Source organism: Neoarius graeffei, chromosome 28, assembly GCF_027579695.1.
Source record: "Neoarius graeffei isolate fNeoGra1 chromosome 28, fNeoGra1.pri, whole genome shotgun sequence".
Lineage (NCBI taxonomy): Eukaryota > Metazoa > Chordata > Actinopteri > Siluriformes > Ariidae > Neoarius > Neoarius graeffei.
The window spans coordinates 28,115,461-28,140,366 of NC_083596.1; the positions used below are offsets into that span (position 1 = coordinate 28,115,461).

At 41.8% G+C, this 24,906-nt stretch overlaps 2 protein-coding genes across 8 annotated transcripts in view; both read right to left on the minus strand.

The window, feature by feature from the left end:
• Positions 1-12,058, minus strand: part of scai (suppressor of cancer cell invasion) — a 274,289-nt gene extending 262,231 nt beyond the window's left edge. For 5 of the 6 annotated variants that reach the window (XR_009651884.1, XM_060912895.1, XM_060912893.1 and 2 more), the window contains exons 1-2: positions 11,846-12,058; positions 11,375-11,441 (exon numbers count right to left, since the gene is read on the minus strand). The gene's annotated coding sequence lies outside the window, so the exon portion shown is untranslated. The remainder of the gene's footprint in view (positions 1-11,374; positions 11,442-11,845) is intronic. The other variant, XM_060912894.1, reaches the window with a different exon arrangement.
• A 468-nt stretch (positions 12,059-12,526) lies between these two features.
• ppp6c (protein phosphatase 6, catalytic subunit) overlaps positions 12,527-24,906 on the minus strand; it is a 95,836-nt gene continuing 83,456 nt past the window's right edge. For both annotated transcript variants that reach the window (XM_060913342.1, XM_060913341.1), the window contains one exon: positions 12,527-13,285. In XM_060913342.1, coding sequence (XP_060769325.1) covers positions 13,037-13,285 — 249 coding nt within the window. In that variant the 3' untranslated portion in view covers positions 12,527-13,036. The remainder of the gene's footprint in view (positions 13,286-24,906) is intronic.

A 24,906-nucleotide genomic window follows, 5' to 3' on the forward strand; every position in this document is an offset into this window, starting at 1 on the left:
AACATGATCCAGAAGCGCAGATGTCTTCTCTGGGCCAAGGCTCATTTAAAATGGACTGTGGCAAAGTGGAAAACTGTTCTGTGGTCAGATGAATCAAAATTTGAAGTTCTTTATGGAAATCAGGGACGCCGTGTCATTCGGACTAAAGAGGAGAAGGACGACCCAAGTTATCAATGCTCAGTTCAGAAGCCTGCATCTCTGATGGTATGGGGTTGCATTAGTGTGTGTGGCATGGGCAGCTTACACTTCTGGAAAGACACCATCAATGCTGAGAGGTATATCCAGGTTCTAGAGCAACATATGCTCCCATCCAGACGACGTCTCTTTCAGGGAAGACCTTGCATTTTCCAACATGACAATGCCAAACCACATACTGCATCAATTACAGCATCATGACTGCGTAGAGGAAGGGTCCGGGTACTGAACTGGCCAGCCTGCAGTCCAGATCTTTCACCCATAGAAAACATTTGGAGCATTATAAAATGGAAGATACGACAAAAAAGACCTAAGACAGTTGAGCAACTAGAATCCTACATTAGACAAGAATGGGTTAACATTCCTATCCCTAAACTTGAGCAACTTGTCTCCTCCGTCCCCAGACGTTTACAGACTGTTGTAAAGAGAAAAGGGGATGTCTCACAGTGGTAAACATGGCCTTGTCCCAACTTTTTTGAGATGTGTTGTTGTCATGAAATTTAAAATCACCTAATTTTTCCCTTTCAATGATACATTTTCTCAGTTTAAACATTTGATATGTCATCTATGTTCTATTCTGAATAAAATATGGAATTTTGAAACTTCCACATCATTGCATTTCGTTTTTAGTTACAATTTGGACTTTGTCCCAACTTTTTTGGAATCGGGGTTGTAAATATATACACACACACACACACACACACATATATATATACACACACACATATACACACATACATACATTATATATATATATATATATATATATATATATATATATATATATATATATATATATATATACACACACACACACATTATATATATATACACAATATACACACATATATTGAAATACAACAACGATGCTAGGGCAAGGGGGAGCCAGGAAGACAGGTCAGCTGGGAGATGTCATCATCCCCACAACCAGAGATTGGGTACCAAGCCCCAACAACTAACAGCCTCAACACAAGAGCTGCTGACCTGAGAAGGAAGATCGTGACCCAACTGGAAACCTGGAGCCCCCGACGAATACCGAAGCTGAGTTGCCAAGTACCTTCAGAAGATCTACTAGTAGATGTGAATGCTGCTCTGAAGACAATCTCCACAAGAACCATCACTGAGACCAACAAGCTGATACACAGTACAGCAACAGTAATCCTGGAGATGCTTGGACACAAGGTGGGCTTGGGACATAAACAGTATCCACCATGGAAGAGACGATTAGAGGCCAAGATAAAGGCAGCACGGAGAGAAGTTAGCCAGCTAGCTGAACTACAGAAAGGGAACACGGTGAATAAAGGGGCACCCAGGAAGTACAACTCACTCTCCATACCAGAGGCACTCGAAACTGCCAAACAGCGATTAACAGCTCTGGCCACCCGGTTGAAGAGATACACCAAGGAGGGAGAGGCCAGGAGAATAAACAAGCTGTTCTCCACTGAACCAGCCAAGGTGTGCTCTCAGTGGCAGGGGAACAACAACCGGTCAGACCCACCAAGAGCTGAGGTGGAAAAATACTGGAAAGACATATGGGAAAGAAAGGCATCACACAACACCGATGCCCAATGGTTAGTGGACCTAAGAGCTGACCACAGCAACCTCCCAGAACAAGAACCAGTAACCATCTCAATGGCAGACGTCCAAGAAAGAGTGTCAAAGATGAAGAGCTGGACAGCACCAGGCCCCGATATGATCCATACGTACTGGCTGAAGAAGCTAACTGCACTCCATGAACGCCTAGCAGCACAGATGAACCAGCTGCTGAGGGATGGAACCCACCCAGAATGGCTAACCCAAGGCAGGACAGTCCTAATCATGAAGGACCCCCAGAAGGGACCCATCCCATCCAACTACCGGCCAATTATCTGTCTCTGCACAACATGGAAGGCCCTGTCAGGCATCATTGCGGCAAAAATGAGTAAGCATGTGGCTCAATACATGAGCGACGCACAGAAAGGAATTGGCAGTAACACCAGAGGAGCCAAGCACCAGCTACTGGTCGATAGAACAGTCGCCCGAGACTGTAAGAAGAGACAGACCAACCTGTGCACTGCCTGGATTGACTACAAGAAAGCCTACGACTCAATGCCACACACATGGATACTGGAATGTCTGGAACTGTATAAGATCAACAGGAACCTAAAGACCTTCATCCAGAACTCAATGGAAATGTGGAAGACAACCCTAGAGGCCAACTCAACACCCATTGCCCAAGTCAACATCAAGTGCGGCATATACCAAGGAGATGCGCTATCACCACTGCTGTTCTGCATAGGCCTGAACCCCCTCAGTCAGATCATCACGAAGAGTGGCTACGGGTACCGATTCCGTAGTGGGGCAACAATCAGCCACCTGCTCTACATGGATGACATCAAGCTGTATGCCAGGAACGAGCGAGAAATAGACTCGCTGATCCACACCACCCGGATCTACAGCGATGACATAGGGATGTCATTCGGACTGGACAAGTGTGGCCGGATGGTCTCAAAGAGAGGCAAGATGATCCGGACTGAGGGGATTGACCTACCAGAGGGCAACATAGGTGATATCCAAGACAGCTACAAGTACCTTGGCATTCCACAGGCTAATGGAAACCATGAAGAGGCCACAAGGAAGTCAACCACAGCCAAATACCTCCAGAGAGTAAGGCAGGTCCTGAAAAGTCAGCTGAATGGTAAGAACAAGGTCCGAGCCATCAACATGTACGCACTACCAGTCATCAGATACCCCGCTGGTATCATAAACTGGCCAAAGGAGGAGATAGAAGCCACAGATATCAAGACTAGAAAGCTCCTCACCATGCATGGAGGGTTCCACCCCAAGTCCAACACCCTGAGACTATACACTAAGCGGAAAGAGGGAGGCCGAGGGCTAGTGAGCGTCAAGACCACGGTCCAGGATGAAACATCAAAAATCCGAGAATACATCAGAAAGATGGCCCCAAAGGATGAACTGCTAAATGAATGTCTCAGGCAGCAGAACCCTGATGAGAGTGCAGAGGAGGAGGAGGAACAGACAACCTGGAGAGACAAACCCCTACATGGCATGTACCACCGTCAGATAGAGGAAGTGGCTGATATCAAGAAATCCTACCAGTGGCTGGATAATGCAGGACTGACAGACAGCACAGAAGCACTAATCATGGCAGCACAAGAACAGGCCATAAGCACAAGAGCCATAGAGGCCAGGATCTACCAGAGTAGATCAGACCCAAGATGCAGACTGTGCAAAGAAGCCCCTGAAACAGTCCAGCACATAGTAGCAGGGTGTAAGATGCTAGCTGGATCAGCGTACATGGAGAGGCACAACCAAGTGGCTGGGATAGTATACAGGAACATCTGCAACCAGTATGGAATAGAAGTACCCAAGTCCCAATGGGCCATACCACAGAAGGTGGCTGAGAACAACAGGGCCAAGGTTCTGTGGGACTTCAGCTTCCAGACTGACAAACAGATCCTGGCTAACCAACCGGACATAGTGGTGGTGGACAAAGAGCAGAAGAGGGTGGTGGTGATCCCAGCTGACGCCAACATCAGGAAGAAGGAACATGAGAAACTTGAGAAGTATCAAGGGTTGAAAGAGCAGCTGGAACGGATGTGGAAGGTCAAGGGTTGCGTGGTCCCCGTGGTAGTGGGGGCACTTGGGGCAGTAACCCCCAAACTGGGAGAGTGGCTCCAGCAAATCCCAGGAACAACATCTGAAGCCTCAGTCCAAAAGAGTGCAGTACTAGGAACATCGAAGATACTGCGCAGAACCCTCAAACTCCCAGGCCTCTGGTAGAGGACCCGAGCTTGAGGATGACATGGATACCACCCCCCGCCGGGGGTGAGAAGGAGAATTTTTTTACACATATATACATACATATATATATATACATACATACATACATATATATATATATACACACACACACATATATATACACATACATATATACACATACATATATGTGTGTGTATATATATATGTGTGTATATATATATATATATATATATATATATATATATATATATAAATAAAACACATACACACTATATATATATATATATATATATATATATATATATATATATATATATATATATATACACACACACACACACACAATATATATGTTTGTGTGTGTGTAGTGATTCCATGCTTATGGGTACTGAAATGGGGACATGAACTTATTTTTAAAAATTCACCTAAAACCATCTCTTTTTTTACCATCAGGTCACAAAACATGTAATCTTTAATTAATATGTTAAAAGATAACTTTAATTTTCTGAGATGTAATAACATATTTATATGCTGAAGTCAGAACGTAACAGAAGTGTTGTGGACATATATATTCTCAATTTTAACAATGTAGAATTACTTTTTGAAACATAGGAAGGTGATGTTTTAGCAAATATAATTAATAAACGTGTAGTAGAATAAACATACACATTCTTTCAATAAGATCAACATGGTATATAGCTAGATTGTAATTAATTTGTAACAGACGCGAGATGGACAATCGTAACAGAAGTAATGTAACAGACATCATTTTGGAACTCATAGGCTTGACTTTGGCATATAAATATGTTTTTATTACATCTCAGAAAATTCAAGTTATCTTTTAACACATCATTCATTAAAGATTACATGTTTTGTGACCTGATGGTAAAAAAAGAAATGGTTTTAGGTGAATAAGTTTAAGCGTGGAATCTCTCTCTCTCTTTCTATATTATATATATATATATATATATATATATATATATATATATATATATATATATATACACACACACACACACACACACACACACACACACGCACACACACAGACATATATATACATACACACACTGCAGCTCAAGTCCGGAGTAAAATATAGATAAATGTAGATTAAGGTTTTGGTTTTTTTTAAAGACTGATCAAAAATACATATCGCATAGAATATAATCGAATGAGGACAGAGCTAAACGAGGACAATTGCTCAAAAAAGAAACAACAAGAATTGGTAGTAGCAGTACGTCCATTCGTGTTGTGCATAAACTAGTGGTGAAGAGCCATATAAAGTGACATAGTGAAGTGAGGTAGCCATAGGCATGGTAGAACTTTAACAATCATAGTGCAACATGTGATACAGTACATGATAGTGCAGATAACAGGGATAGGAATAGTGCTATAGCAATGGACAAAAATTTACAGAATATTTACATTTGTGTGTTGTGTGCAATGTTCCGCATGAGTCCACTACAGGAGAGGGGGAAAGAGACAGAGAACGTGAGAGAGAGAGAGAGCAAAAGCACACAATGTTCCAAATGAGTCCAGTGCAGAAGAAAGAGTGTGGCAGTCAATGTTCTCACTGTTATACAATCTGATGGCAATGGGCACAAATGAGCATCTGAAGTAGGGCTGCGTACCGGTACTGTACCGTGAAAATCAATTCGGTACAGGTCCAAAATACCGGATCATGAAGTACCAGTACTGTACCGATATAAATTTACACCAAGTATATGCTTATTTTGTGACTGAAGATGCGTAAATCCTTCCACAAAGACGAAAATTTAGCACTGGAAAAGATGTAAAATGCTGCGCTGAAAATTGAAATCAGAGCCATCTTTGATTTGAGATCCTCTCGCCACAGTCACACGAGACATTGCGAGAGCTTGGCTGAACCAGCATTCTGATTGGTCAAAAAGACTCAAAAGCAGGTCAGCCATTTTTCCTTTGCTGGCATTGGTTGCTTTGTGTAATTTTGCCGCCTAAGTTAAACGCCACGGACTGCGCATAGTCTGTAATACTCTAGTGTAGTCACTTCTCGCTGTGAGACAACTTATGACTTTTTGTCCCAAGTTAACCAAGTGTGAGACTGAGAGGGTGACTGAGAAGTGAGGTAGGAAACCTAGTTATGTTCGGTTTTCTTTGAATAAAGATACTGACAAGTTGTCAACAGTTTATTAATGTTGCTGTCATTATTGAAGAAGTTCAGAAGAACACGTTAATTTGTCAAATTGTTCAGGTACAGGTCCGGACCTGTACCTAAACCTCTGTACCGGTACCTGTACTTGATGTTACGTTTAGGTACGCAGCCCTAATCTTTAGTGCTCCATCTTGCTCTTCAGTGGAATGAGCCCATGACTAAATAAGCTGCCCAACTGTCATCGTTCCTCATGGAGAGGGTGAAAGAGATTGTCCAGGATAGCTCCGATTTCTTCCCCCTCATCCTCCTCTCATCCACAGACTCTCGACTGTCCAGCTCCAGACCCACCACAGAGCTGGCTTTCCTCACCAGCTTAATGAATTTGTTGGCCTCTCCAGTCCTGATGCCACCGCCCCAGCACACCACGGCAAAGAATAGAATGCTGGCTACCACAGACTGGTAGAATGCCTTCAGGAGTTTGTTGCACACACCGATCGACCTCAGCCTCCTTAGAAAACAGCCTGCTCTGTCCTTTCCTGTAGAGAGCATCACTGTTGTGTGTCCAGTTCAGTTTATTGTTGATCTGCACTGCAAGGTACTTGTAGGAGTCCACCCTCTCCACTTCCTCTCCTTGAATGAAAACAGGGCCAGGGGCCTTCTGTTCTTCTGGTAATCTACCACTCGCTATTTAGTCTTGCTAATGTTAAGCTTCAGGTGGTTGTTGCTATACCATGTCATCAAACTCTCAAATCAGACCTCTATACTCCTCATTTCTGGTGATGCATCCAACAATGGGGTAGTTGTCAGAAAACTTCTAGAGGTGGCAGGAACCAGAGTTGTATTTCAAGTCTGAGGTATAGAGTGAAGAGCAATGGTACCAGTGTGGTTCCTTGAGGTATGCCAGTTTTGCTGATCACAGACACAACCATCCACTCTGACATACTGTGGCCAGCCTGTGAGGTAGTGTGTGATCTAGAAAGTGGCGTCAGGGTGCAGGTAGCATCTCCAGTAGCTTCTCTCTCAGCAGGTCAGACTGGATGGTGTTGAAAGCACTGAAGGAGTCCAAGAACATGACTCTCTCAGTGCTTCCTTGCTTCTCCAGGTGAGACAAGGCCTTGTGCGTCAGGTAGATGATAGCATCCTCCACCCCAATATGTAGCTGGTAAGCAAAGTACAGTGAGGAAAGCTGTAAGCTGGGTCCTCAGGTGCTACAGAATCAGTCTCAGAGGTCTTCATGATGTGTGATGTCAGTGACTATCGACCCAGGGCTCTCAGACCACTGGGATGACTCCTCTTCGGCACCAAAAATGCTGTAAATGTTTAAGGCCCCGGTCACACCGCCCGAACTTTGCTGGAGCGTTCCTTGAACGGTAGGGAGGGGGGGCCGAATTTCGACAACGCTCGTCACCGCGCACAAAATGGGAAAAAAATCGAAAACACGGGCGTTGGCTTAGCGGTGCACCGCTGAAGCCGGCGTTGCTTTAGCGTTGGTTTAGCGGTAGCGAGCGGTAGCGAGCATTGGTTTAGCGGTGACGCGAGCGTTGGTATAGCGGCGTTCTGCGCATGCGGGCTTTGGCTCGGCGGGGGTATAAAGTTGGTTTAGCGGCATACCGCTTGTGACTACGGAGCTGAACGGATCGTTTTGATACAAGTTCTGATAGATTTTTGATAGAAGCTCCACCATCAGCTTGTCATACAGTCCATGTTCAGGCCTTCTCAGTATCCACTGTCTGACCCACACAACTCTGTCTCTCCTTCTTCTCTCTCTTCTCCTTTTTTTTCTATAGTTAAAATTCTTATTACTGTTCTGTTGTCTGTATAGCTTTTCCCCTTTTTTCACTGTTGTTTAGTTGATCTTATCATATTTTTATCTATAAAAACGTTTGTTATTAATATTATTATTTATATTATTATTTATATTACTTTATACTTTTTTATTATCATTCATATTACTTTATTTTTTGTTTATTGTTTGCTGTCAGTCAGATTATTTCTATTTTCATTATGTTTTTGCTGTCTTTTCCTTAATGTTATTATTATTTGCTATTATATTATCTTTATCATTATTTAAACATCATTTAATATTTACTATTAATATATACAACATTTTACTTTATAATTGTTAGCCATAGGTACTAGTCATACTTTTTGAAATCAAATTTTATAATCAAATTCCAGTCTAGTCTATATAATGCATTTTCATTGTCTACTAGTCTAGTCAATTTAAGTCAATTTATTATTATTATTATTATTATTATTATGGTTATTATTATTATTATTATTATTATTTTCACCATTTACATAGTACAGTGAGTCAATATTAAGTCAAATCATAACGTTTTACGTGTTTTAATGGGACCACAATGGAAATAAGTGCTTGCGCTTTCTTGTGTAATCCTGATTTTAATGTATTTTGTACTTCATTTTACATTATGATCGAATCAAATCAAATCAAAAAATCTGTCAACAGCTTGTTGCAATCTGAGGAGGTTCTGATTCTGCTGCTGGACTAGTGCACCAATCATAGCAAGTCTCTCAGCATCCATGGTGATACAGTTTTACTGTAACTTTGAGCAAATTCGATATAGATGAGGTCTGAACTCAACGGCAGCTCGATTCCAAATGAGCTCCTGGTCCATTTCTCCCCGTATTTATAGCTAAATTCTGGTCCCGCTCCGACACCTCTATACCAACGCCAAACCAAAGTTCATCGCCGCCATGGATAGCTGCTTCAACGCCCGACACCGTTCCAGCAACCCCGTGTCCGCTCGTAAAACGCTTACAACCGCTCCACCGAAGTTTGTGCAACGTTTAATCGCCGCCCGGGCAACGCTGGCGAAGCAGCGGTGGTCCAGCGTTCAAGATTTCTGCGTTGGCCTAGCGGACCCAAGCATCCACGAACTTGCGTCTAGCGGTGCCAAACTTTGACTGGGCGTTGGTGGAGCGGGGGTGAACTTTGCCGGGGCGGAAAATTGCCCCCTCCTCACCGCTCGCAATATTTTGTGCAGCTCAAAACTTTCGGAGCGGTAGCAGAGCCCCTCGAGAAACATCAGCGGTGGCCGAGCGTATACGGCGTTGCTTTAACGGGGGCCAACTTTTGTTAACGGTGGTGAACGGTTACGAGCGGTGATGAATTTTTTTCACCGCTCCAGGAACGCTCCAGCAAAGTTCGGGCGGTGTGACCGGGGTCTAAAATACTGTCCTGGCATCCCTGAAGATTTCCCTTCAATGGAACTACAGTGCGGAGCACAAACCTGTTCTAGCATGAAAATGCCCCTCTGCACAAAGTGAGGTCCATAGAGACTTATGGCCCTTTTCCACTACCCTTTTTCAGCTCGCTTCAGCTCACTTCAGCCCGACATGGCTCGCGTTTCAACTATCTAAAAACAGCACGACTCAGCTCGCTTCAGCCCTGCTTAGCCCCCAAAACTCGCACGGTTTTGGAGTGGGGCTGAAGCGAGCCAAACCGAGCTGAGTGAGGCTAGGGGCGTGAGCAGACACTCCCCTGTGCACTGATTGGTGAGGAGTGTCCTCACACGCCCCGCGAGCACGCTGGGATCTGTAAACACCGTAAACCCGGAAGAAGGAGAATTACGAATTACGAGAATTATGAAGCCTTATGCGCCTCGCCTCATCTATACGCTCTTGCCAGTATCTGTTGGCGTTGTCGGTGACAACAAGCCACAGCACCAAGACCAGCAACACTAACGACTCCATGTCCTCCATGTTTATTGTTTACTCTCCGGGTTGTGAGACTACCGCTTAAAAGCTCACTGATGTCACTGTTTGCGCCGCCTAACATCACCTGACGTCCACCCACTTTCGCTAACTCCACCCAATGTGTCCACCCACTTCCAGCCAGCATGGTTCAGCGCGGTTGTAGTCGAAATGCAACTCCAACAGCCCCACTCGGCTAGACTCAGCACGGCACGGCTCAGCCGCGTTGATAGTGGAAAAGCGGCAATAGTTTGCAAGTTGACTGTGGAAGAACTCGAGTGGCCTGCACAAAGCCCTGACATCAAACCCTACTGAACAACTTTAGATGAACTGGACCACCGACTGCACCCTATGGCCTCCACAGCTGATATCAGTGCTTGACTTCACTAATGTTCTTATTTATGACTGAATGGGCGAATACCATCACAAAATCTAGTGGAAAGCCTTTTCAAAAGTGTGGAGGTTATCATTACAAGAAAGTGGGACCAATTCTGGAATGGGATGTTCAGGCACATATGGGTGTGACTGATCAGGTATCCACATACTTGTTGGTCTTATACATAGCATAAAAATACTGTATATCCACTTCGTTTTAAAAAAAAAAAAAGCTAATAATTTTTACAACAACTTTTAAACATTTAACAAGTCAGAGCAGATAATGTCCCTGGATCACGCTGGGGGCTTTCTGCAACATAAATCTACTCAGACTTGGCCAAGTCTCTACTAGACACATTGACCAAATCTCCGATTTATGTTGGTTTCAAATAAACAAATGCCATGCTGCCTAATGTAAATGCACATTATTTTAGCAACACTTTAATTCAAATCCTGGGTAATGCATAAACATCTGCATAAGCAGAACGGTTTATTCAGTTATCCTGGACTGTGATTTCAGTGCAGTGACCATAAGGAGTCTGATGAAAATGCTCAATGATTTTCAAAACGTGTTGATGCCCATTACAGGACAAAAAAAAAAAAAGCTCACAGTCGTCTCACATCCCCCAACTGCATCCCACAGTCCTAAATACGACGTCAAAATAGTATACGCTACCATACGGAATCGATTCAACTGATAAATCCCAAACAGCTTCCTACTAAATGATGCTTTAAATAGTATGCCACCATAGGTAACTGCATACCACCGTACTAAACAACAAGATGGTACAGGACACCACTCATCATTGACCCCATATACATTATAAATAGCCTCACACTAAATACTTAGTGCCGCATGTGATGTACTATTTTACCATATTAGTATAATAATCTTGTCTTGACGTAGTCCTGTTGTGAGGCTGTTTGGGTCTCAACATGGCAATTCCTTGTTAAAAACACATATTCCTTTCTCATGCACACGGTCGCATGCAGCACCAGCAGGCTAAACATTAAAAGTTAAAATATAACTCTAACCTGACCAAAGAGTCAAGCAACCGTTTTATCGTATAGAGCAGTTATTACGGTCCTATTTTTCTCCGAATACTAAGGATACCCAGTATAGCAAGTACAAACCAACAAAGAAATATGCTCATCAAAACACATTAACAGTGTTTTATAAAATGCACCCACCTCTATGCCTTCTGTCAATTTGCCTGCAACGATATCACAGAGCGACAATGTCACCGAGATTCTGAACCTGTCAAAGACGGAAAACGCAAGCTTATTAGAAAAATTTCGTATATAGTAGTATAATTAAGAGATCTGTGGGTATTAAATATGGTTTAATTCATTCTAAGCAGAGCTCCTCCTGTCACTGTTATTAACGCTTCGTCTCCAGGTTGTGCTTTTTTAGTACATTCGCAGTTCATAAATGAATAAGCCTAACTGTACATGTTTAATAGAGAAATTCTTCATGATCAGGTATGACGGCTCCTTAAAAAGCTTGGACAAATTAACGCAGTACTGCACAGGTAACCCTGGCTAACTAAACAGTATAATCTTCACAACTGTACATACAGTATAGAAACTGATATTACATTTTACCGATTAGAAAAATCTGTTTTCAGAGGCAAGTAGAGATCACCGTTATTGTTACATCACCTGTGTATCGTATCGTCTTCGAACCCTCAAGGGAAAAACCGTTCTTCTCCGTTGATGCACTTCTATAAAATCTTACACATACCAATGCGCACTCATGCCGTCAGCGTCATTTAACAGCCACCTCAGCAGGCTTTTGTTTCAAAGCCAAAATTAGAATTATGGTTTTGTTGGTGCATTTGTGACTACCGCGCCGTCGGCGACTTCAGTCGTTTCCGTACAATTTCCATTGAAAAAACACCTCACACTAACTTGCTGTTCAACGTCCTCTATGACGTCGCATAAAGCCAAGCATTTAATTGGTTTTCAGCGTTGCCAACCAAACCCCACAGTTGGGGCGCGGGGCAAATATTTATTCGCATAGACGCCGCTTCATGTAAACCCTATGAACACTTGGGTCACTTTAGGACAGTCAGTCACATACACACTGACGCGCTTTGACACGATTCACAGAGTAATCAAATCTAAATCGCATTTTTGCAATTCCGTTCAATTATGTTTCAAACCACCTACGAATGTGGACTGACAGGCATTTGTAAAAATCGGATCTCATGTAATTTTCGGTTAAGACTTGCTATATAATCGGCCTGCAATCGGATATGCACATAAATCGGATTTGGACTGAGTATGAACAAAACCTTAGTCCTGGTCAGGGAATGTCACAAAGCACACAGGTACAAGATATTTAAATTAATAATAAATGGGTTTATTTTTCAATATTTAATTGGTATGTTGGTCACCATCTCTACAATAATAAAATACAACAAATCTGGGGAAAAAAAGGATGAAAATCAATACAATTTTTAAATGTACAAAATAAATCACAGCCTCCTCTGTCTCATCACCCAGTCTAACCTCACCCATCTTGCAATTCCATTACACTCAAGACAACAAGGCCTGATTAAACCATCTGAACACATCAATATTCGAAGACCTAAACCCTTGGTCTGACTAAGTGGTGTACATATTTTAAGAAGTTGCGCAAAAACAAGTGGAACCACTGCTGACTTTCCACCAAAATTTCTACATGACAAGCTTGCACTTCTCATGAGGGCTAGCAATATTCTTAGGGCTCCTCAATCTAATCTCAGTGAGAAGGGATGTACAACACTCCCCCCCCAAAAAAAAAAAAAAAAAAAAGGTTGACCAAGATGAGAACCAGGGGAGAGACAGTGGGCATCAAAGATCTTGCCCTCAGAGGAAGTAGGGCGTTGTGGTTCTGGGTGGAATGACTCGCTCCGCATCAGGCACGGCACGGAACAGTTTGGGCTCCCGTGTATTCACATCTTTGAACACCATAATTGAGGCAATGTTGCCACAGCGGTAACAGTAGTTGGGGGCTGACCACACCGTCACAAGCTTCTCATCAAACATAAACTTGTAGCCCTCATGAACAAGCTGATGTGCACGGCAAATCAACTTCAGGTTGTTAATATGGACAAACTGCAAAACAAGGGAGAACAAAAACACATTACACATTTTACATTTCAAAATATTTTGGTATCCATCAAAAATACACCACTTGGTATTGTATTACTGAGAATCATGTCAGAAGTTTATGCTGTCTAGCCCATGTACAAATAAACTGTTACAACTGTAGTGAAAGATATTTAGGAGAAAGAACCACTTGTCTGCCCAAATAGGAAGACAAATATTTAATTAGGTGTGGAAATGATCTACATACTGTTGAAAGAAAATATTAAACAACAGCCCTGCACTTATTACTGAATGACCTGTTTAATTAAAAAAAAAAAAAGCGCATATTTCACCTTTTAGGATACAGTTGAATTTCTAAACAGAAAATGAGCCAGACTAAGTCGCACACAGACTTACTCATCATGATCACACAACACTGTCAAGTTGCACGAATCCTCAGTATATTGGTTCTGAAGGGTGCGATTTTGGAAAGAATGTAAAGTTTGAAATTGGTCGACTCCCAATGATGCCATCTGTGGCCAGGATGTGACCATTGGAAGAAAACTAGCTGTGCTCTCCAAGTGGGAATGATGCTACGCTCGCTCTCCCTCACTCTCCAATTTACATTTCTGGTATTTGGCAGGCACCCTTATACAAAGTAAATTACAGAAGTGAAAGGACCTCTCTCTCATTTACCAAACTGAGCAGTTGCAGGCTAAAGGGCCTTGCTTAAAGGGGAACCGAAGTCATTTTTAAACTTGCTTTATTTCTTAATTCATGTGTTATTCCATTACGTTTTCAGTTTTAGTAATCTTGTATTGTAACTCGTATTGGCAACTAATTACAATTAAGTATTATATTTATCGGCCTATTCAGGTTTTTAGCCATGTTGAATGTACGTCGTTTGGTCCATGGCAGTCGTCACTTATCCACACAATCTTCACGAGACTTGTGAGAGACTTCAAAACGTGACGTGTCAGCCAGATGTCAGTGCTGCCATCTTGAAAACTGTTTTCCAAACGAAATACTGCACAAAAACAAGTTTAAATGACAATTACTGTCTACTTTTTTCAAACTTTCTTCCGGCTTGATTACATCAGCATTCGAACAAGGGCGCGTGTCTTTTGACTACCCCGTGTCCGAAATTGCTCCATACTCACTATATAGGGCACTATATAATGGGGACGCCATTTTGTAGTGCTGTCCGAAACCTTAGTGAGGATTATTTACACCCTATATAGTGAACTCAAAGTATCCCACAATGCATCACAAAAGTTAGTGTACAACCCCGATTCCAAAAAAGTTGGGACAAAGTACAAATTGTAAATAAAAACGGAATGCAATGATGTGGAAGTTTCAAAATTCCATATTTTATTCAGAATAGAACATAGATGACATATCAAATGTTTAAACTGAGAAAATGTATCATTTAAAGAGAAAAATTAGGTGATTTTAAATTTCATGACAACAACACATCTCACAAAAGTTGGGACAAGGCCATGTTTACCACTGTGAGACATCCCCTTTTCTCTTTACAACAGTCTGTAAACGTCTGGGGACTGAGGAGACAAGTTGCTCAAGTTTAGGGATAGGAATGTTAACCCATTCTTGTCTAATATAGGATTCTAGTTGTTCAACTGTCTTAGGTCTTTTTTGTCGTATCTTCCATTTTATGATGCTCCAAATGTTTTCTATGGGTGAAAGATCTGGACTGCAGGCTGGCCAGTTCAGTACCCGGACCCTTCTTCTACACAGCCATGATGCTGTAATTGATGCAGTATGTGGTTTGGCATTGTCATGTTGGAAAATGCAAGGTCTTCCCTGAAAGAGACGTCGTCTGGATGGGAGCATATTTTGCTCTAGAACCTGGATATACCTTTCAGCATTGATTGTGTCTTTCCAGATGTGCAAGCTGCCCATGCCACATGCACTAATGCAACCCCATACCATCAGAGATGCAGGCTTCTGAACTGAGCGCTGATAACTTGGGTCGTCCTTCTCCTTTTTAGTCCAAATGACATGACGTCCCTGATTTCCATAAAGAACTTCAAATTTTGATTCGTCTAACCACAGAACAGTTTTCCACTTTGCCACAGTCCATTTTAAATGAGCCTTGGCCCAGAGAAGACGTCTGCGCTTCTGGATCGTGTTTAGATACGGCTTCTTCTTTGAACTATAGAGTTTTAGCTGGCAACGGCGGATGGCACGCTGAATTGTGTTCACAGATAATGTTCTCTGGAAATATTCCTGAGCCCATTTTGAGATTCCCAATACAGAAGCATGCCTGTATGTGATGCAGTGACGTCTAAGGGCCCGAAGATCACGGGCACCCAGTATAGTTTTCCGGCCTTGACCCTTACGCACAGAGATTCTTCCAGATTCTCTGAATCTTTTGATATTATGCACTGTAGATGATATGTTCAAACTCTCTGCAATTTTACACTGTCGAACTCCTTTCTGATACTGCTCCACTATTTGTCGGTGCAGAATTAGGGGGATTGGTGATCCTCTTCCCATCTTTACTTCTGAGAGCCGCTGCCACTCCAAGATGCTCTTTTTATACCCAGTCATGTTAATGACCTATTGCCAATTGACCTAATGAGTTGCAGTTTGGTCCTCCAGCTGTTCCTTTTTTGTACCTTTAACTTTTCCAGCCTCTTCTTGCCCCTGTCCCAACTTTGAGATGTGTTGCTGTCATGTAATTTCAAATGAGCCAATATTTGGCATGAAATTTCAAAATGTCTCACTTTCGACATTTGATATGTTGTCTATGTTCTATTGTGAATACAATATCAGTTTTTGAGATTTGTAAATTATTGCATTCCATTTTTATTTACAATTTGTTCTTTGTCCCAACTTTTTTGGAATCGGGGTTGTACAACGATGGTCATTAACCAAAGCAATACATCCCATTACGCATTGCTGTTGCGCTAAAAGAAATCAAATTGCAAGTCTCAAATTTAATTTAATAAAAAGGCAGCAGCAAAGAAGTCTTCAGCCTTGATTTAAAAAAAACAAAAAACAAACCGATGCAGGTATTGATTAATGTGGGAAATAAACCCAGTATATGTATTCATCACAAAAATAAATGAACGTATTTATTATTTTTGAAAACCCACCAGCCGACTGATCTGGCATGTTTTAATTTTGCAACAGCAATGATCTAAGTACCAGCACGACGGACTAGTGTCCGAAAGCATTTTTTAATTTTACCAATGAGCTCACTATATAATCCTCTATATAGTAATTCCCTATATAGGGAGTAGTGAAAGTGATTTCAGGACACCGGGAACATTGGCAGATGGTCACTTTGATTTCCGCTGTACATTTTACTTCCGTCCTACGATGTCTTGCACAGGTCTCAACGAATCTCGTTTCTGGCCATCGCTTTGACATATGGACTGATATTACATAGCATATTTCAAAAACACTCATAACTTGCTATAGCAGTGACAAAATAGCCATCAAAATGCATTCCTATATTTAATAAAATGAGATGTATAGAATTTTGATTAAAAACAATTGACTTCGGTTCTCCTTTAAGGATCTAGCAATGGTAGTGCTGGGATTTGAACACAACCGATCACTTGTCCAACATCTTCACCATCGAGCTTTCGCCAATCAGACATCAATCACTGGACATTAGCCAATTGTGGGCATCTGTATGCTCATGGAAGACAGCAGATGGTGCTTTACTCCAGGAGTGGTAAGGCTGAGTCACACTTCTGTGAGCAAGTCTCTGAGCATGTCAGGACATCATGTGCGGATGCTTGCATTGTGCAAAGTATTCATACTTGCATACAACACAAGTGTGTCCTCTAGAAGGCGCAGTCTCATGAGTCACACCAGAATATGCGGAATTACTTTGTGAAGGGCCAAAAACAATACAGTTTCAGTGCTTCACTCAAGGAACAATAAATGAAAAGGTAACAAAAAAAAAAAAAAGTTTGTAGAGAAAAGTGCAGGCAGGCAGACACGCACAATGACACACCTTACATAATCTTCAATTATAAATCAATTGAAGGGGGAGTTCAAACTTTCCCCAGGCCTGGGCCACAGCGAGGAAATCCTGGTGGATTATTTTTTGTCAATATTTTTACCCGACATGACCGACCTGATGGTTACCAAAAAAAAAAAAAAAAAACAGGTATGTTGAGATTGTTCACTCTTGAGCTAGCACCGAACAATACAGTTCGTGAGGGAATGGAGACCCACAGACCTGCAAGTTTCTCTCATTATACGGTTTATTTTAGGACTTTTTGGGCAGCACAGTGATGTGGCTCACACGGTTACCTCACAGCAAGAAGGTTCTGGGTTCAAGCCCAGTTTGCACGTTCTCCCCATGTCTGTGTGGGGTTCCCCCCCACAGTCCAAAGGACCTGCAGCTTAGATTAACATGGGAGCACCCTTGGGCTGAAGTTCCCTTGAGCAAGGCACCTAGCCCCAAACTGCTCCCCAGGCGCTGTAGTATGGCTGCCCACTGCTCCGGGTATGTGCGTGCGCGCTCGCTTGTGAACACACGCATGCACACTGCTTCAGAGGGGTTAAATGCAGAGGATGAATTTCACTGTGCTTAAGTGTGCAGGTAACAAAGGCTGCTTCTGTTGGGGGGGGGGGGGGGGGCCAAAAATCTCCAATTACTGGAGTTTAGACAGTCACCATCATCTGGTCTGTGAAGAACCAGAAATGATGTTGCACAACTGCATTGAAAAACAACTGTCAAAAGCATACCTGCCAACCTTGAAAAAAATTTTAGGAGTACAATTTTACAATTTCATGAGTACCCCCCCTCGCGTCAACCTCATCCCAACCCGGCGTGCATGCGCCCCCACAGACCACAACCAGCAGACCAAAAACACTTTCAATCCAGTTTTATTGATTGACCTTGGGAACATAGTCCAGTTTTGTAAAACATTCCTATTGATAGACTTTGGGAAACTGTTATTGATGGCTCTTGGGAACTTCCGTTTTGAAAAGCACAACAAACATTAAATACATGTGCAAATGAAATGAAATTAATCCAGAGCCACTCTTTCAAAATAAATAACACATTAAATTAATACAGTATGTAAAAAAGGCACTTTCAACACAAAACATGGTATGCACAAATTTCCCATGCAATAGGTTTAGACTTTTGCATTTTTTAACATGTTGGAAGTATATTGCATTATACAGTAAAAATATTGCATTATACAGTACACTGCAGTATTTTGTAGTATGCCTTTTTCATGTGCAAACTATTGCATTTGCATTCGAAATATTGCATTTACCGCAGTAATACTGTATAAAAAAAAGCATTTGATACTGCAGTACCACGCAGGTTTTTTCATAAGAGGGATGACCAATTTTCGACTTCACATCATCTGCAAACATTCTAGGCTACCATTGACAGAAGTTACCGACTGCCCTTAAGATGTACAACACGCTACGTTTTGTTGAGCACATCAATAAAGTGGTACTTATCATAGTGATTCAATGAGAGCGTGAGAGGAATTGTAATCAGGTTTCGTTGGTTACCGCATCGAATATGCAACCTCGAGTGACGGCTTCGAAGTTAAATGAAGAACTAGCCTGTACTGTTGGTGCTGTAAATGCACAAAATAACGGCTAGGAAGCTCGAGTACACGTGAAACACAACCGTTTCTGTTACAAATATAAAAACGACATCTCTAACCGACGTTTCAATCCCCGACTCACTCGAGGCAGATTCTACCATAACAGAGGCCAGTTAAGTCCCATCTCCTTAAATAGCTGAATTGATTATTTTGATCATTCTATTAAGTTTTTCTAGTAGCATTTGGGGGTCTTGGACAGTCACAGTAAATTTTAGGACAGTAGTCCTGGTAACTAATTAATAAAAGCCTGACATGACAGACATGCTAAATGACAATAGAAACACATCGGTTTCTATCATCAAAATCTGACAGACAAACTAACGTCTACCATCATATTCGGACAGACACTCTAGATGACAATAGCAACAAAACTGTTTCTTACATTATTAATCTGACAAATTTAGTAATATTAAATACCTCATCACTAGAACCAAATAATAAAGACATTGAAATAAAAAAGATAAAATTTATTTTCAAAATTGAAATAATTGTCACAACAGTGACGATAGACATGACTGTCACTTTCGCGGGGAAATAACACATTGAAATGGCCTGTCGGCTGAAAGGGTCGCAATTGGCTCTGATTTCTCAACTTACAATAGTTTTCCTCCAGAAAAATTTAAATATGAATGCACAAATATATTCTCAATGTTTCTATCGTCAGGATAGCTGACTGAAAATCTTACCTTGATTTATTTGATGAAATCTAGCTGTCAGAACTCCAAGTCTTGCCCGGAAGTAAATGTCTGCTGTCACAAAAATCATACGCAGTAGAATTTCCTCTTTGCGTCAGTCAACATGTGCGTGGTGAGGGCTTGAATTTTGCTATCATCAGGTGCATTTGACTGACGATAGCATTTTTTAAAAATAACTGTGGGCTTCTCTCGTGAACGAAAGTTTTTTCGCTGTTAATCTATTTCAACTCCATCTGTTGACACCCAAAAATTATAAAGCCTGCTTCCACACGATAACTACCAAAGATCCATAATGGCTGAGTCTATCATCAGGTCATCTGACAGAAATTCACTGACGATAGCAACAGGGATAATGAAAGGGATTTTTAAAATTGGGGTTATGTCTGTCAGATATGTCAAAGAAATATAACTTTATTCTTTAAAAATATTTTATTGATATCCTCAGTATTTTTAAATGACATGCTGTTTTTGAAGACCAAATACCATATTTTCAATCTTGAAAATATTACCTCACTGAAAAAAGGACAAGAAAAATCTCTTATTTTGTGGGCAAGTGGTTAATGGATCCAGTTACGGTAGAATCTGCCTCTAGCCACCTGGCTGCACCGCTGCACTCAAGTCAGAGACACGAAGGAGGAAGGGGAGGGGCTGAAGAGGGCAGAGCCACACGCTCTGGAAGAGGGGCGTGGGGGATTGGGCAAAGCGTTCCATTTTGGCTTTGAGTTTTCTCACAGATCAGCGGTATCAACTTCAGCGAGAACTTGACTGAAATGCGAATTCGGACGATATGCGTACTTTTTAATGTGAAAACGTACAGTCGTACAATGAGGTAAAAATTCGTAGCAGCTACGCAAGATGCGTACAGGTTGGCAGGTATGCAAAAGCAGTGTTTGAAATTTCCCTGTAAAGTAAATAATTGAAAATGCTGAAAAGTTGTGCAAGTGCTTGTCAATCACAAGGCATCTTTTCATCATCTTGAGACATCTTTTCCATGTTTTCCCCCTGCAAATGAAGCGCAGAGACAGAAGTGGATTGCAGCTGTTTCAAGGAGAGCTTGGATACAAACTAAGATAACTGTGCTTTGAGCACACTTGCTTGGAGGTGTACTGTTCGCTTCCCCCCCACAAAAACAATAAATAAATGTTGGCATTAGCATTTACAACCCCAAATCAGAAAAAGTTGGAAGAGTATGTTGAAATGAAAACTGAACATGACTTGTAAAATCTGACTTGAACTGCACTCAAAACAATACAACTGCATGTTGTACGGTATGTTTTAGCTCAATAATTGTTTTTTCAAAAACATTTGTTGAATTTTGATTCTTGCAACACATTTTCAAAAAAGTTGGTAGTATGGTTGATCCCGTTACTAGTAATTTACCATTACTGGTATATTTGACATTTGAAATGCTTCAGCATCATTTCACAAACTTCAAGTCATTAACAGTGTATTTTGCCTTTTTTTTTCAGTATACTTTGAAACACCTGTACGAGTTTGCTCTTACTCATATTTCCCCATCCTGAATCTAGCTAACAAACTAGTCCACTTGTAAAATTTAGCTGACCTGACGTTCCACCGGGGCCCAAATGGCCAGCCACGACAATCGTGGTGCTCAGGCTGCCTTGTGTCTTCTTTGGCTACATCCACACTAATACGGTTTTAGTTTTAAAATGCATCACTGGACAGAGTTTTATTTCAAACACCATTTTAAAACTAAAATGCATTAGTAGGGACATAGCCTTAGCCTACTTGGTCTATTCTTTACTGAATTCACGAACGAAAAAAATAAGGCTGTAGAAATGATCTTAGATGTTTGTAAAATTAGCCTACTTTTACACCCATCACCCACAGACAGAAGCAGGAAGTCCAAGGTCTCTCATTTCATGCAGCGTTTAAACAAAATTGTGTTACGCACTTACTGGTTCCTGAGTTGGTTGCGACGAGTCTTTTTTTTTTTCCATGAGCGTTGGCGTTAATTACTAATCTAATTTTTTTCTACAAATAAGTTTTCCAGTATCCTCTTCATTTTTATTGTACTGTTGCTTTCCTTTTTGTACTTGCCACTTTCGCTTTCCTTTTTCCGTTTTTTTGCCTCCCTCTCTTTGTTCGGAAGAACGCAGAGACCAGAAGCTTTCTTTTTTCCCTCCTCCTGCGTAAAGACCACAAGCAGAGGCCATCCACATCAGATCTGCTATATCAACAGATCTTCAATTAAGGTATGTGAATCCTTTCATCATGGCACACCTTCAGCCTGTTCAGTGTGCTGAGTGCAGGATGTTTAGTCATTCTTCCTCCGTCACTAGCAATAGCTTTATTTGTGAAAAGTGCAGATTAGTTAGCTCTCTGACAGAGAAGATGACAGTGTTAGAAGCACATGTCCAGGCTTTAGAGAAGGCCAGTGAGAATGAGAACAGTGTAGTTTCTGTAGGGCAAAGTCTGGATGCCCTAGGTGGAGTTCATAATCCCCCGACTCCAGCATTAGAGCCCTTACAGTGGGGCGAATGGGTGACAACTCGGCAGCATAAGCGGAGAGCCAAAGCTACCGCTGAGGCCCGCCCACGGGAGCACCACTCCTCTCTGCATCACATGTCGAACAGATTTGCTTTCCTTAGTGATGCACCCGCTGAGAAACCCTGAAAGAGCTCTGGTTATAGGGGACTGTCATACGGCACATGAAATTAGCTCAGCCTTTAGGGGCACCAGCAGCTTTAGTCAGGTGTACACCGGGAGCCAGGGCGCCAGACATAGCAGGTAATCTTAGGGTCCTAGGCAAGCACAGGTTCTCAAAGTCATCCATGCAGGAGCTAATGATATATGCCTTCGTCAGTCTGAGGTTACTAAGAGTAACTTTGTAAAGGGTGTTTAAAATTAGCGAAGGTGATGTCCGATGCTGTAGTATGTTCTGGTCCCATCCCAATGCGGCATGGCGATGTAGCTTACAGCAGGTTATGGTCGCTGAACTGCTGGTTGTCCAGGTGGTGGTCTGAATGCAGTGTGGGCTTTATAGATAATTGGGCTAATTTTGAGGGTATTGCTGGCCTGTTAGGGAAGGATGGTATCCATCCCACTTGGGAAGGTGCTGCTCTCATTTCCTGCAGCATAGGTCATGGTCTCAGAACAGGCCTAGTCAATTTCTGACAATCCAGAGCCAAGGCCAGGGAGCAGACCAACAGGCTAAACCGACTGTCTGCTAGCTGCACAGAGTAATCACTCAGGGTCCACTACATCGAGACTATGTCTGTTCCCCAAGCTAAACAAAAAATTAGAAAATATTCAGAGAGTTGGGCGGCACGGTGGTGTAGTGGTTAGCGCTGTCGCCTCACAGCAAGAAGGTCCTGGGTTCGAGCCCCGTGGCCGGCGAGGGCCTTTCTGTGCGGAGTTTGCATGTTCTCCCCGTGTCCGCGTGGGTTTCCTCCGGGTGCTCCGGTTTCCCCCACAGTCCAAAGACATGCAGGTTAGGTTAACTGGTGACTCTAAATTGACCATAGGTGTGAATGTGAGTGTGAATGGTTGTCTGTGTCTATGTGTCAGCCCTGTGATGACCTGGCGACTTGTCCAGGGTGTACCCCGCCTTTCGCCCGTAGTCAGCTGGGATAGGCTCCAGCTTGCCTGCGACCCTGTAGAAGGATAAAGCGGCTAGAGATGAGATGATTCAGAGAGTTTGTTCCAGGAACCTAATGAATATAAAATTAGATCATACTGACTGTACAGCTGCTGCCAGCACCTTTGATCTAAAGGTGGGGCTATTAAATATTAGATCTCTTGCATCTAAAAGCACTAATTATTTAAGAACTTATTACTGATCAGGAGTTTAATGTACTTTGTTTAACTGAAACATGGATTAAACCAAATGAATATATAGCATTAAATGAAGCGAGTCCTCCTGGATACAGTTATATACACCAGCCTCGTCTAACTGGCAGAGGAGGCGGCATCACGGTTATCTATCATGATTATCTAGGTGTAACAAAAACATGGTTATAAATTTAATACATTTGAAGTTCTTCATACTAATATAATGTATGTAGCCTCGAAAAATAGGTCTACCCAGGTAATTCCGTTACTTCTTATTTACAGATTTCATAATCAGATCTGGTTATTTCCTTAGACAAAGCTTTAGTTGTCAGAGATTTTAACATTTCACTTCGATAACCCAGAAGACCCTTTGAAAACAGCGCGTGTCCATTTTAGATTCAATAAGGACTAATCAGTGTCATAGGACCGACCCATAATGGTGGTCACACCCTCGATCTAATACTAACATTCGGGTTAAATGTAGAAAATATAGTAATACTTCCACAGTCTGAAGTTCTCAGATCATTATCTCATCTCATTCAAAATATGTCTGAGTAAGAATATATGCACCTCACCACGCTACTGTATTAAACATACATTCATATCAACTACTGCACAGAGCTTTATAAATGATCTCCCAGAGTTATCAACTTTGATTGGGTCACTGTCAGCCCCCGCAGAACTTGATCAGGCAACTGAATGCTGAGAGTCAACATTCCGCCATACTTTAGGTAATGAAGCTCCTCTTAAAAGGAAAATGGTCAGAGACAAAAAATTAGCACCCTGGTATAATGATGGCACTCACACTTTAAAACAGACCACTCGAAAATTGGAACGTAAATGGCATCAAACAAAATTGGTAGTGTTAAAATTAGCATGGAAAGAGAGCTTCCTGAAGTATAGAAAAGCTCTTAGTGCTGCTAGATCAACATATCTCTCCTCCCTAATAGATGATGATAAAAATAATCCTAGGTTCCTGTTTAATACTGTAGCAAAATTAACCAGGAATAAGTCCACTATAGACACATGCACACCTGTAGTACGTAGTAGCAACGATTTCATGACTTTTTTTAAATGACAAAATTGAGATTGAGTTATCAAACCCCTGATTAAAAAACCTGACCTTGATCCCTGTCAGCTGTTGGCCAATACCAAACCTTCCCTTTATCTCCAAGATCCTTGAAAAAGCTGTGGCACAGCAGTTATGCTTATATTTACATAGGAACAACAATAACATCCATGAAATGTATCAGTCAGGATTTAGACCTCATCATAGCAGAGACAGCTCTGGTTAAAGTAGTAAATGACCTATTGTTGGCGTCTGATCAGGGCTGTGTCTCGCGGCTTGTGTTGCTTGACCTTCATGCAGCATTTGATACCATTGATCATTCCATTCTTCTGGATAGACTAGAAAAATGTCATGGGAGTTAAGGGAACAGTCCTCTCCTGGCTCAGGTCTTATTTAACTGATCACTATCAGTATGTTGATGCAAATGGTGATATTTCTAGACATACTGAGGTAAAGTTTGGTGTTCCACAAGGT